This window comes from Dendrobates tinctorius, unplaced genomic scaffold (assembly GCF_039654945.1).
Source record: "Dendrobates tinctorius isolate UK_male_01 unplaced genomic scaffold, ASM3965494v1 ptg000030l, whole genome shotgun sequence".
Taxonomy (NCBI): domain Eukaryota; kingdom Metazoa; phylum Chordata; class Amphibia; order Anura; family Dendrobatidae; genus Dendrobates; species Dendrobates tinctorius.
Genome location: NW_027361698.1, coordinates 20,829,977 through 20,844,984, shown reverse-complemented (window position 1 = coordinate 20,844,984; position 15,008 = coordinate 20,829,977). Strand labels below are relative to the sequence as shown.

The 15,008-nt window shown below is 43.8% G+C and overlaps 1 protein-coding gene across 1 annotated transcript in view; it reads left to right on the top strand.

The window, feature by feature from the left end:
• The window catches only part of CFI (complement factor I), a 120,501-nt gene that overhangs the window by 89,941 nt on the left and 15,552 nt on the right, over positions 1 to 15,008 (top strand). The window contains exons 11-12 of the mRNA XM_073571959.1: positions 10,668 to 10,951; positions 12,468 to 12,569. Coding sequence (XP_073428060.1) covers positions 10,668 to 10,951; positions 12,468 to 12,569 — 386 coding nt within the window. The remainder of the gene's footprint in view (positions 1 to 10,667; positions 10,952 to 12,467; positions 12,570 to 15,008) is intronic.

Below are 15,008 nucleotides of genomic sequence, written 5' to 3'. Positions count from 1 at the left end.
ATCTGGAAACAAACTGAACTCCTCTGTCCGATACAATGTTCTCAGGAATCCCATGCAACCGAACCACCTGTTGTAACAACAAGGGTACCAACTCTGAGGAAGATGGCAACTTTGGGAGTGGTACAAGATGGACCATCTTAGTGAATCTATCACAAATCACCCAGATAACAGTCATTCTCTGAGAGACAGGATGATCAGAAATAAAATCCATTGAAATATGGGTCCATGAACTCTTAGGCACCGGCAAGGGCATCAACAACCCACTAGAGCGAGAACAGGGTTTAGTCCGGGAAGAAGTCCCACAGGACTGCACAAAATTCCTGACAGCACGAGATAAGGCGGGCCACCAAAAAGACCGACTCACCAAATCTCTGGTACCAAAAATACCTGGATGACCAGCCAATGCGAAGCAATGAACTTCAGACATCACTCTCTTCCTCCACTGGTCAGGAACATACAATTTTCCTATAGGACAATGCTCAGGTTTGTCCTCCTGGAATTCTTCCAGAGCACGTCTCAAATCGGGCGAGATGGCAGAAAGAACTACCCCCTCACCTAGGATGGTAGTAGGCTTGGTCACAATAGGAGAATCAGCAAAGAAACTCCTAGAAAGGGCATCTGCCTTAACATTCTTAGTGCCTGGAAGAAAGGAGACCACAAAATCAAAATGCGTAAAAAACAAGGCCCACCTAGCCTGTCTAGGATTCAAGCGTTTGGCCGACTCAAGGTAAATCAAATTCTTGTGGTCAGTGAGGACCACAACTTGATGTCTAGCTCCCTCCAACCAATGTCTCCACTCCTCAAATGCCCATTTCATGGCTAACAATTCCGGATTCCCCACATCATAGTTGCGTTCAGATGGGGAGAACTTTCGGGAAAAGAAGGCACAGGGATTCATTTTAGACGTCACCGGATCTTTTTGGGACAAAACAGCTCCTGCCTCAATCTCTGAAGCGTCTACCTCCACCTGAAAAGGAAGTGAAACATCAGGTTGCCGCAAAACCGGAGCAGAAGTGAACCTCCACTTCAGCTCCTGAAAGGCCGAAACAGCCTCTGAAGACCAATTCAGCACATCAGCACCCTTCTTAGTTAAATCAGTCAGTGGTTTAGCAATACCAGAAAAATTAGCTATAAATTTACGATAAAAATTAGAAAAACCCAAAAACTTCTGGAGAGCCTTCAAAGAAGTGGGTTGAACCCAATCATAAATGGCCTGTACCTTGGCCGAGTCCATTTCAATAGTAGACGGAGACAAAATAAATCCCAAAAATGAAATCCTCTGTACACCAAAAAGGCACTTCGATCCCTTAACATACAAGGAATTCTCCCTCAAAATCCGGAACACAGTCCGAACATGTTCCACATGAGAATTCCAATCCCTGGAAAAGATCAAAATATCATCCAGATAGATGATCAAAAACGTATCCACAAAGTCTGGGAAAATATCATTCATGAAGGATTGGAAGACAGAAGGGGCATTAGTGAGCCCAAAAGGCATCACCAGATACTCAAAATGTCCCTCCGGAGTATTAGGGTACGTGCACACGCTGCGGAATCCGCTGCGGATTAATCCGCACGGATTTTGCAAAAACCGCAGATAATCCGCAGGTCCAAAGACCTGCGGATTATCTGCGGTTTTGCCTGCGGTTTGGTCCTGCGGATTCACTATCTCCACAATGGTGGAGATAGGAACCTGCAGCGGTTTCCGCAGAAAGAATTGACATGCAATTCTTTCTGCGGATTCAAAACCACAGCAAATCCGCGCGGTTTTTTCCGCAGCGTCGGCACAGCGTTTTTTTTTTTCCCATTCAAATGAATGGTACTGTACACCGCAGCTAAAACTGCTGCGTGTCCGCAGCGGCCAAAACCGCTGCGGAAACGCAGCGGAATCCGCAGCGTGTGCACACAGCCTTAAACGCCGTCTTCCATTCATCCCCATGCTTGATGCGAATAAGATTATACGCCCCCCTGAGGTCAAGCTTAGTAAACCAGCAAGCACCTTTAACTCTGGAGAATAAATCAGAAATCAGGGGTAACGGATACTGAAATTTAACCATAATTTTGTTGAGGGAACGATAGTCAATACAAGGCCTTAATGAACCATCTTTCTTGGCCACAAAAAAAACCCAGCACTTAAGGGCGAAGAGGATGGTCTAATATGACCCTTCTCCAACGACTCCTTAATATAAGATCGCATAGCCTCGTATTCGGGTACAGATAAATTGAAAAGTCGACCCTTGGGAAATTTACACCCAGGTCTCAACTCAATTGCACAGTCATAACTGCTATGAGGAGGCAAAGACGAAGACTTGCTCTCGCTACATACATCATAAAAATCAGCCAAATAGTCAGGAACATCATGCGACTGGGGAGAGGTGGAGAAAACAGGAGTGTCGCCAAGAGCACACCGACAACCCCAACTCACCACAGACACAGATTTCCAATCCAAAACCGGATTATGGATTTGCAACCAGGTAAAACCCAGAACAATGGTATCATGTAAATTATGCAACAACAAAAATCTGCAATTTTCTTGGTGATCTGGGGTGACCCGTATTATCATCTGGGTCCAAAACTGAGGTTTATTCTTCGCCAAAGGAGTAGCATCAATACCCCTCAAAGGAATAGGCGTCCACAGAGGTGTCATAGGAAAACCACAACATTTAGCAAAATCCAAGTCCATTAGATTCAAGGCCGCTCCTGAATCCACAAAAGCCTTCACGGAAAATGTGGATAAGGAGCAGATCAGAGTAATTGCCAAAAGAAACTTAGGTTGTACACCACCCACAGCAAATGTGTGTGCAAAACGTTTCTCTCGTTTAGGGTAGACAGAAATAACATGAGAGGCATCTCCACAGAATAAACACAGCTTATTACGCCTTCTAAACTCCTGACATTGTGCCCTAGACAAAACTCCATCACATTGCATAGGTTCAGACATTTATTCAAAATGTGGCAGCACCTCCCATGTAGTCTTGCGTTCACGTAAACGCCGATCAACTTGAATGGCTAATGACATAGAATTGTCAAGACCAGAGGGAACAGGAAATCCCACCATAGTATCTTTTAAAGTCTCAGACAAACCCTTCTGAAAGAGAGCTGCCAATGCACTATCATTCCATGTAGTAAGGACCGCCCACTTTTGGAATTTCTGACAGTATAACTCTGCAGGATCCTGACCCTGGTTCAATGCCAATTGGGCTCTCTCAGCTTGATCAATAGCATTAGGTTAATCATATAACAACCCCAAGGCTTGAAAAAATGCATCCACATTAGTCAAAACAGGATCTTCAGGTGTCAAAGAAAATGCCCAATCCTGGGGATCGCTGCGCAGCAAGGAGATGACAATTTTAACCTGTTGCGCAGAGCTCCCCGTTGAGTTAGGCTTCAAGGCAAGAAATAATTTACAATTATTCTTAAAATTCAAAAATTTAGACCGATCCCCAGAAAACACATCAGGAGCGGGGATCCTTGGTTCAACAGCATGTGAATGAGTGAGATAGGCGGAAATTCCCCGCACTTCAGCAGCGAGTTGCTCCTCACGATCAGACAATTGCTTAATCTCCATCAAGGAGAAAAAAAAAAAAAAAAAGAATCCTCCTACGGCCCCAGAAAGAAAAAGAGGAGAAAATATACATACAAAAAAAAATTCTGACCTTTTTTTTTTTTACAATTCTCTCCTGCTTTTGAGCACCCTAGAATCTGCGGTATGGCTGGTGATTCTATTATGAATGAGTCACCGGAGGAGGAAAAAACAAAAAGCAAGCTAAGCCCAGAAAACCGGAGAGGTTGGTAACTAGTGGATTGCAGACCCCTGATCCTATCCACAACAACTAGCAGTAGCCGTGGAGCGTGCCTACGGTGGTCCTAGATGCCTCGTCACGGCCGGAGAACTAAATAGGCCTAAAGAAAGAAAGGGAAAATCTAGACCCCAAAGCAATACACAGCCCCCAACATGTATTGTCGGTGAAACAAGATGAAAACACAGACACAGATAGAAAGATAGGCTGAGCAAACGATGGGGCAAATCACGCAAAAAACCCTGCCAAAAAAATGTCCAACACGTCTGATAGAAAAAGGCCCTGAAGTCGCTAGACTTCAAATCACTATATCAGCACTCAGGTATATTCTGAAGACAGAGCAAAAGAGATCAACTGATCAGAGACAAAATGGGAATTCAGCCCAGTCCCAGCCAGGGCTGGCTGAACACAAAAACTAAGTAAACCAGACAAAAACTCATATGAACAATAGCAGAGAAAACTTAGCTTTAGGAAGGCAGGAACCAAACTGGAAACCAGAAGCCACAGTCAGGAAAAATCACCAGCAAGAAACTAGGGAGTCAGCTGCCTTAAATCCAATCAGAAACTCCTGATGTCCAATCACAGTCCTCTTTCTCAGGTGGCCGGTCTCTGCCATTTAGATCAGCTTCATTACCTCCCTTCACCAACAGAGGGAGTCCAGATAGAGAACTCACTACTCCTCTGTCAGCACAGCCAGCTCCATAACCCTCACCAGAAGCCAGAGGCAAACTCGAAAATGAGCTCACAACAGATCACTAAACCAGTTATGAATCCACCTAACAGTTGCCTTGTCCATTCCATACTTAGCCATTTTTTAAATAAGGATTGTGTGAGATACTTTGTCAAATGCTTTGCTGAAGTCAAGATATACTATATCTACAGCCTTTCCCTGATCCACCCAATCAGTGATTCTGTCATAGAAGGAAATTAAGTTGGTCTGACATGACTTATTAGTTACAAACCCATGCTGACTCTGTTTAATCACTTCATTCTTATCCAGGTACTTACATACATGTTGTTTAATAATTTGTTCAAAGATCTTTCCTGGTATAGAAGACAGACTCACCGGCCTATAGTTGCCTGGGTCCACCTTCTTCCTCTTTTTAAAGATAGGAACATTTGCTCTTCTCCAGTCTTCTGGGACTTCTCCTGTTCTCCAAGAATTTTCAAAGATTATGGAGAGGGGTTCAAAAATTTCTTCTGCTATCTCCTTCAGTATTCTGGGGTGTAATTCATCTGGACCTGAAGACTTGAATTCATTTCGGTTAGCTAAGTGTTTCCTCACTATCTTTCTGTTTATAGATATCCTGGATTCTTCTATTCCCTTAATAGGACAGTGAAGAACAGTTGATGTTACATTTCCTTTCTGAGAGAAAACAGATGCAAAATAGGAATTTAATAGTTCGGCCTTCTCAACATCCTGTATTACCATTTCATCATTTTCATCCTGTAAAAATCCTATAGCATTTTTGACTTTTCTTTTACTTTTGACATATCCCCAAAATCCTTTATTATTGCTTTTGAAGTCTCTTGCAAGCCTCAATTCATTGATTCATTGCCAGCTTTACTAATCTGATTCGTGCCCTGCAGGTTCTGCAGACAGCATTATATTCTTCTTTAGATATGCCTCCCACTTTCCATTTTATAAACATTTCTTTCTTCCTCTTTAGCATGTGCTTAAGTTCTGTGTTCAACCATCCTGGTTTCCTTAAATGCTTCCTATTCTTCCCTCTTTTCAGAATTGTTAACAATTGTGCTTTGAGAATTTCATTTTTCAAGATTTCCCATCCTTCCTGGACATTTTTGTCCTTAAGAATATCCAGCCATTGGATCCCTACAATTCTCTTTCTGAATCCCTTAAAATTTGCCTTTCTGAAATCCAACCTTGACATCTGAGTCTTCACAGGTCTTCCTCCTCTAGTTATCCAAAATTCTAAAATAGCATGGTGTTGGGTCTGGCGGAAGGCACCAAGTTATAAAATAATAGTAGGTGCGTTCGCAGCCCGGGGTCCACCGCGCAGACGTGGTACACTGTTGCTAGATAATGGCGAACACACAGTATGGCGGTACAATGGCGGAGCACACGCAAGTCTTTTATAGCCTAGACCTTCCGGAACCTTCCAGATCCCCCTGATGGATCAATCGGAACTGGAGAAGGACCTGAGCATGTGACTCCCGATCCTCAATGGGGCATCATCACATGAGCATGCTCAGTGGAGCAACGGAAGGACTTAGATTCTGGAGTCTTTTGTTGCTGGCCAGGTTGTATTGACATAGCTGAACCAGAGGTGGCAGCAGCAACCGATCCCACACTGCTGGTCTAGGCAGAGCGCCGGGACCGACGAGTCTGCTGAGCAGGCTCCACTGCGGTCGAAGGAGAATGGGAGACTGCCGAGTGCAAGGCTCTGGATTCCTGCTGTGCAGTGGCAGGAACCCGATGCCTAACACATGGTCGCTACCTCCTAGGGTCCCAGCCACTTTTACCTCCTCAACCATTTCCTCCCTGTTTATAAAGATTAGATCCAAGGTAGCAGTCCTGTCCCAGAATAGGAGCTCAGTGCCTGTCTGCAGGTTATTTCTGTGCCCCAATATAATCTCTGTGCCCCCCAACTATATGTCCCCTGTGATCTGTGCCCCCCAACTAATATACCCCCCTGCGATCTGTGCTCCCTAACTAATATACCCACCTGTTATCTGTGCCTCCCCAGCTATATGCCCCCCTGTGATCTGTGCCCCCAGCTATATGCCCCCTTGTGATCTGTGCACCCCTATGATCTGTGCCCCCCCAGATATATGCACCCTTGTCATCTGTGCTCCCCAGCTATATGCACCCCTGTCATCTGTGCCCCCAGCTATATGCATGATCTGTGCCTTCCAAATATATGCGCCCCTGTGATCTGTGCCCCCTGTGATCTGTGCCCCCCCAGCTATATGCCCCTCTGTGATCTGTGCCCCCCAGCTATATGCACCCTGTGATCTGTGCCCCCAACTATATGACCCCTGTGATCTGTGCCCCCCCAGATATATGAGGCCCTGTTATCTGTGCTCCTCAGCTATATGCCCCCCTGTGATTGGTGCCCCCCAACTATATGCTCCCCCATGATCTGTGCCCCCCAGCTATATGCCCCCCTGTGATCTGTGCCCCAAGATATATGCCCCCGTGATCTGTGCCCCCCAGCTATATGCCCCCTGTGATCTGTGCCCCCCCAGATATATGAGGCCCTGTTATCTGTGCTCCTCAGCTATATGCCCCCCTGTGATCTGTGCCCCCCAGCTATATGCTCCCCCATGATCTGTGCCCCCCAGCTATATGCCCCCCTGTGATCTGTGCCCCCAGATATATGCCCCGTGATCTGTGCCCCCCAGCTATATGCCCCCTGTGATCTGTGCCCCCCAGCTATATGTTCCCTGTGATCTATGATCCCGTCACCTGTGCCCTCAGATATATGCGCCCCTGTCATCTGTGCCCCCAGCTATGTGCCCCCCATGATCTGTGCCCCCCTGCTATGTGCCCCTGTGATCTGTGCCCCCAGCTATATGCCCCCTGTGATCTGTGCCCCCCAGCTATATGCCCCCCTGTGATTTGTGCACCCCAACTATATGCCACCTGTGATCTGTGCCCCCCAGATATATGTGCCCGTCATCTGTGCCTCTCAGCTATATGCCCCCCTGTGACCTGTGCCCCCAGCTATATGCACCCCTGTGATCTGTGCCCCCTCAGCTGTTCATCCTCCCCCATCTCCATACCTGGATGAGTCCCAATATGGAATCTTTGAGTATGTACAGCACTTGTAGTATCACCTGTATACTGTATATAGACTGCTGTGTATACAATATATAGGTGATACTGGCTGCTAAATCTGTGTAATCACAGTATCACCTATATAATGTATATACACCATTCTATATACATTATATAGGGGATACTGTGACTTAGGCCGGGGTCACACTAGCGTATGTGATGTGAGAAACTTGCACGTGTCTCTCGCATCAACACCCGGCACTCGGACCAGAGCATGAGGCTGCATGTATTTCTATGCAGCCACAGCTCCGGTCCCAAGTGCCAGTGGCAGCGCCAGGTGTTGATGCGAGAGACTCGTGTGAGTTTCTCACATCACACACGCGAGTGTGAAACCGGCCTTTTAAAAACAATATGTGCGAGATACTGCTGTATATACACTCACTGGCCACTTTATTAGGTACACCTGTCTAACTGTGTGTTAAGACTTAATTTCTAATCAGCCAATCACATGGCGGCAACTCAGTGCATTTAGGCATGTAGACATGGTCAAGACAATCTCCTGCAGTTCAAACCGAGCATCAGTATGGGGAAGAAAGGTGATTTGAGTGCCTTTGAACGTGGCATGATTGTTGGTGCCAGAAGGGCTGGTCTGAGTATTTCAGAAACTGCTGATCTACTGGGATTTTCACGCACAACCATCTCTAGGGTTTACAGAGAATGGTCCGAAAAAGAAAAAAAATCCAGTGAGCGGCAGTTCTGTGGCCGGAAATGCCTTGTTGATGCCAGAGGTCAGAGGAGAATGGGCATACTGGTTCGAGCTGATAGAAAGGCAACAGTGACTCAAATTGCCACCCGTTACAACCAAGGTAGGCAGAAGAGCATCTCTGAACGCACAGTGCATCGAACTTTGAGGCAGATGGGCTACAGCAGCAGAAGACCACACTGGGTACCACTCCTCTCAGCTAAGAACAGGCATCTGATGGCTACTTTCAGCAGGATAATGCGCCATGTCATAAAGCTCGAATCATCTCAGATTGGTTTCTTGAACATGACAATGAGTTCACTGTACTCAAATGGCCTCCTCAGTCACCAGATCTCAATCCAATAGAGCATCTTTGGGATGTGGTGGAATGGGAGATTCGCATCAGGGATGTGCAGCCGACAAATCTGCGCCAACTGTGTGATGCCATCATGTCAATATGGTCCAAAATCTCTGAGGAATGCTTCCAGCACCTTGTTGAATCTCTGCCACGAAGAATTGAGGCAGTTCTGAAGGCAAAAGGGGGTCCAACCCGTTACTAGCATGGTGTACCTAATAAAGTGGCCAGTGAGTGTATGTTACATAGGTGATACTGCAACTATACACCCCAGTCACAGTATCCCCTATATAATGTATATACAGCACTTACATATATGATGTATGCAGCATAATATAGTATAATTGAAAACACAATCCACTGATGCCAATCCATTACCTATACAGGTTAATATACCACTACATTGGACATGGTGTAAACACGGATACTCCAATATAATATTTCTCCTACAGAAAAACACGGAGTTTCAATCCGAGATATATAATAAAAATAATTTTATTTATATAATCTGAGTATAATCCCACATACTGTAATACAGACAAAAGACAAGATGTTCATACAAGGCTCATATATGGTAACCACAGCATCACACTATGTAGCAGAATGGATAAAGGATATAAATTTCCTGGGTGAAGTAGTTAGTATCATACTAACATCAGATAAATTTCAATAAAGTGCATAGTGCATGATAATCAATCATAATAAGCAGACAAAGCTAAATCACTCAAGAAACACAGTGGCCTAGAAAGTATGGGTAAGCGGTGAGTCATAGATCAACAACCACTGCGGAGAAAGTAAATGTCTTGCCCATATGTACCTGCTGGTGAGCGTGGCATGGAAAAAGCAGCCCCGACGCGTGTTTCCGTGGGCTTCCTCGCGACGCGGGATTTCCGTTACAAATAGACAGACAGAACTAGACGATTATATAGTAGATGGAGCAATATATAGGGCATGTTATTCTGTATAAAGCCCTATGTGGTGCCGATAATACTGTATGGAGGACTATACTGTCTGATTTATGACCTTTTGTAGAATGTACAATAGTTATCACTCATGTAATGTAAGAAGTGAAATCTTTGGCATTGTATACCTATATTTCTCTGCTGTATCTGTGCATTATGAATTGTGGAAAATGTTAAAGGGGCCACTGAGACTTTCACCCGGGGCCCACAGAAACCTGGAGCCGGCCCTGTATGCACTGCACAGTACCACTTCTCCTGTCCTGTTGGCGAAGAGGCAACATTGGACTTTGGGAGGGTCAATATTGGTTTAGTATTTTCAATATTACTGTGGCCAAATAAAAATAAAATATTGGAAAAGCGGTTTAAATGGATTATCCCAAGTAATCCGCTCTCCTTTGGATAGGGGATAACTTTCCAATTCCTGGAGATCCGACTGCTGGGACCCCCATGATCCTGAAAATCAGAGCTCTGTAGAGCACCATGTAAATGCAGCTGTGGTCAATCATACGCACTGTGGCATCATTCACATGTGGCTCTTAAAATATCTCCTTTTAGGAGAGTGAGGGGCACGACAATGTACAGTAAAATTCACTGATCGGGGTTAGGAGTGTTATAGTTCGTGGGCTGGTGGTGTTTGTGTGGCAGGGCTGCTTTTTTATCCCAGTCCGGCTCTGACAGTAGCTTTGCCTCGTCCACTCCCCTTATGTGACAGGTCTCTCCCTGCGTGCATGAATAGGAAGAATCCTCGTACTCAAGGAGACTGGATGCGGGCAATGGGGACCACCCTGTCCGACTAGACTCCCGTGCAGCTCAGCCCCCAGCGGCTTTTAAAGTACAGTGTTTTAGAGTCAAACATACTTGACAGAAATCATACAGCCAGTGTCCGATACATGCTGTATGTGGATTTGACAGCTTGTATTACCTATTAGGTTCCTTTTAAAGAGTAATTCAATAAGTTAACACAACTTATATTTTTTTATTTTGGAGAAAAATGCTCCATAGATGTTTAGTTTTACTTAATATATATGTGATTATTTGCAATAAAAGTGATCTTTTATGATTACAGGGCAGACCAGGCTCAAAGGTACCGTATAATGGTTGAGCTCCTGGATCGCCTGGCTTATGACAAAGACATTGATTCCTTTCCAGTGAAAAGTGTAAAAGTCCATGAACTCTATAACCCGAACACATATGAAAATGACATTGCTCTGCTGGAGGTTATAAACATATACAATAATCCAGGATGTATGCAAGTTGATAATAACCTTGTAGCTGCTTGTGTGCCTTGGTCACCGTATCAATTCATGCCAGGGGACTCTTGTACAGTATCTGGATGGGGACGTGAAGAAGGTAAATGTGTAAAATTAATAGGAACCACAGGTTACTCCTCTGTATTCATTTTAAACCTCTGCTGTAAATTACCTAATTGTAACATTAGTTTAGGCTAGGGAAATCCAAATACTTTTGCACTTTAATATGGGCATCACCCAGACTCAACTGATATGAAGCTTTAGGCCATGTTCACACATTCAGTATTTGGTCAGTATTTTACATCAGTATTTGTAAGCCAAAGCCAGGAGTGGGTGATAAATACAGAAGTGGTGATGGTGACGTGTTTCTATTATACTTTTCCTCTGATTGTTCCACTCCTGGTTTTGGCTTACAAATACAGGGTTAAAATACTGACCAAATACTGAATGTGTGAACGTGGCCTTACAGGCAGCACAATCACATGCTGGATGACAGGTTCCACAGTAGCGTGGCCGATATCGATCTTATATGAGCTTCACAGGATGCAGAGCATGCCCACAAAACTCTCCCATATTGGTTAATAGGTCATTTTCTGACTACATGTTCAGGTGCCTCCTGCAAAGCAAATCTCTGAAGATACAGTTAACAACAGCTCAGAGCTGTTACTCAGCAAGATGGATGCATTTCTAATTAAGTACAGAAATTGGAATAAGAATTTTACAATCATAAAACAAGAAAACTAGCAAATACTTGAGTCAAATTATATAGTATTAAGCTGAGATGCAAAATAAGGTGATAAACTCTCTTTAAAGGGAATCTTTTGTGCCAGTTTATGCTTGCTAATCCTAGAGCAGCATGATGTATAGACAGAGATTCTGATTCCAGTGATGTGTCACTTATGGGGCTACTTTCTGTAGTTGATGATAGTTTTATGTGCTGGATGCAGCTATGCTAGCCTCCTGCTGTTAATCGACAATTCTCTGCCTTCAGCCTGCATAGGCAGTAAGCTATCAATCAATGGTGGAGTACGGAGATAGCCAGAGCTCAACAATTTGGAGGACTGAATAACAGCTGTCGCAGATACATCAGTGTTTTATCAGAACTACCGAAATGAACCCACACAGTGAGGCCACATTCACACGTTCAGTATTTGGTCAGTGCTTGTAAGCCAAAATTAGGAGTCGAACAGTCAGAGGAAAAGGGTAATAGAAACATGTCACCACTGGTTTTGGCTTACAAATACTGATGTAAAATACTGACCAAATACTGAACATGTGAACGTGGCCTTACTGTGATGGACGTAAAGTGTTCTATCATTCTTCAACTACAATAGCAAAGCCCCCTCCTTCCCACAGCCATCCTTTGTGCAACGTCTGATTGGAAGGCTCGGTGCAATGTCATGCACACTGTACGTCAGGCCACAACCATGACATTGTGCCAGGCCTACTAATCAGAAGTGGCGCCGGAGAGGCAGGAGGTGGCTCACAGGGCAGTCATCCAACAGTCAAGGAATACTGATGTAGCCATTGGACCAGAGCGATACAAATTGATTAGTTAATATCTAGACTAGAATATTGCTAATTGATGACTTGACTTTAATTTGTGATTTCCCTAGGATTCGGCAAAGTGTTCCATTTGAAGTGGGGCAATATTCATTTGATGAATAACTGCTCAACTGTTTACGAGGGACGTTTCTTTGACAAAATGGAATGTGCAGGTAAGATTCGAATGTCGCGCAACTCTTCTGCTTTAAAGGAAGTCTGTCAATCCCCAAAATCTAAATAAACCATGTATATACAGGTGCTTCTCACAAAATTAGAATATCATCAAAAAGTTAATTTCTTTCAGTTCTACAATACAAAAAGTGAAACTGATATATAGTCATTACAAAAAGAGTGATCTATTTCAAGTGTTTATTTCTGTTAATGTTAATGATTATGGCTTACAGAAAATAAAATCCCAAGTCAATATCGCAGTAAATTAGAATAATTATCAAAAAACACCTTCAATGCCTTCCTAAGCGCTTAAACAGGTCCCTTAGTCTGTTTCAGTAGGCTCCACAATCATGGGGAAGACTGCTGACTTGACAGATGTCCATAAGGGAATCATTGACACACTCCACAAGGAGGGTAAGCCACAAAAAGTCATTGCTAAAGAAGCTGGCTGTTCACAGAGTGCTGTATCCAAGCATATTAATGGAAAGATGAGTGGAAGGAAAAAATGTGGTAGAAAAAGGTGCACAAGTAACCAGGATAACCACCGCCTTGAAATGATTGTTAAGAAAAGGTCATTCAAAAATTTGTGGGAGATTCACAAAGAGTAGACTGCTGCTGGAGTCATTGCTTCAAGAGCTACCACACACAGACGTATTCAGGACATGGGCTAGAAGTGTCACACTCCTTGTGTCAAGCCACTCATGACCAATAGACAATGCCAGAAGCGTCTTACCTGCGCCAAGGAGAAAAAGAACTGGACTGTTGCTCAGTGGTCCAAGGTGTTATTTTCAGATGAAAGTCAATTTTGCATTTAATTTGGAAATCAAGGTCCCAGAGTCTGGAGGAGGCGTGGAGAGTCACACAATCCAAGCTGCTTGAGGTCTAGTGTGAAGTTTCCACAATCAGTGATGGTTTGGGGAGTCATGTCATCTGCTGGTGTAGGTCCACTGTGTTTTATCAATACCAAAGTCAGCGCAGCCATCTACCAGGAACTTTTAGAACACTTCATTCTTCCCTCTGCTGACAAGCTTTTTGAGATGGAAATTTCATTCTCCAGCAGGACTTGGCACCTGTCCACACTGCCAAAAGTACCAATACCTGTTGTAAAAACAACACTATCACTGGGCTTGATTGGCCAGCAAACTCACCTGACCTTAACCCCATAGAGAATCTATGGGATATTGTGAAGAGGAAGATGAGAGACACTAGACCCAACAATGTAGATGAGCTGAAGGCTGCTATCAAAGCTACCTGGGCTTCCATAACACCTCAGCAGTGCCACAGGCTGATCGCCTCCATGCCACGCCAAATTGATGGAGTAACTGATGCAAAAGGAGCACTGACCAAGTACTGAGTGCATTTACTGAACATCCATTTCAGTAGTCCAATGCAAGATCAAAGAATGGATGGCATACTCACCATTCCTAAAATCCAAAATTTATTGCAAAACTTCAGGCAGGGAGGGTTAACATGTGGAAGGAAAGGACGACAATCCTTTTGCATTCCTGCGCTTCTACAGGTCATCAGTAGGCCAACATTTCGGATTTTAATTAAAATCGTTTTTCAAGCTGTTGTTATAAAGTATTCTAATTTGCTAAGACACTGACTTTTGGGTTTTCATCGGCTGTAAGCCGATCAACATTAACAGAAATAAACACTTGAAATAGATCACTCTGTAATGACTCTATATAATATGTGAGTTTCACTTTTTGTATTGAAGAACTGAAATAAATATACTTTTTGATGGTATTCTAATTTTGTGAGAAGTATCTGTAGGTATGTAGGGGACTCAAAAATTATACCTATAGTATAGATTTTAGTAGTTTAGTTGACATTAAAAAAAGCAATATTGTATGCAAATGAAGAGGTTGAGTGCAGTGCTATAGTTCAGTGCACTGTCACTAAGAACACACAGTATACCCCTCAATTCACATATTGAATACTGGCATTTTCTGATTGACAGAGTTCAAGCAACCGCTGCTTAAACTCTGCATCCACGCTAACATAGTGTCACTGCCTGCTCTCATTGTCAGTTCCTGTCTGCAGTACAGTACTGAGCGCTGTTCACAGACAGGAGCCAATGATTAGAGTGCCATGACACTTTGGCAGCGCAGCTGCAGAGTTCAAGCAGGGCTTCAATAAAGATATGACAGTGCTCTGTTCGCAAATTGAGGGCAACTAAGGCTACATTCCCAAGATGAGCTTTTTGATGTTCATTTCTGCACCCATTATGTAAAATAGGTTTTTCCAAAATACGCAGCATCAAAAACTCATTGTGGGAATGTAGCCTTATGGTTCAGTGGCCACATCAAACGTGCACTAAAGCCCCACTATTTGCATACAAAATATTTTTTTTATACTATCTACACCACCAAAAGCTTTACAACAGGTATGATTTTTATTGGGGCTATGTCCTCTATAAACTTGTATAAGTGGTTTAA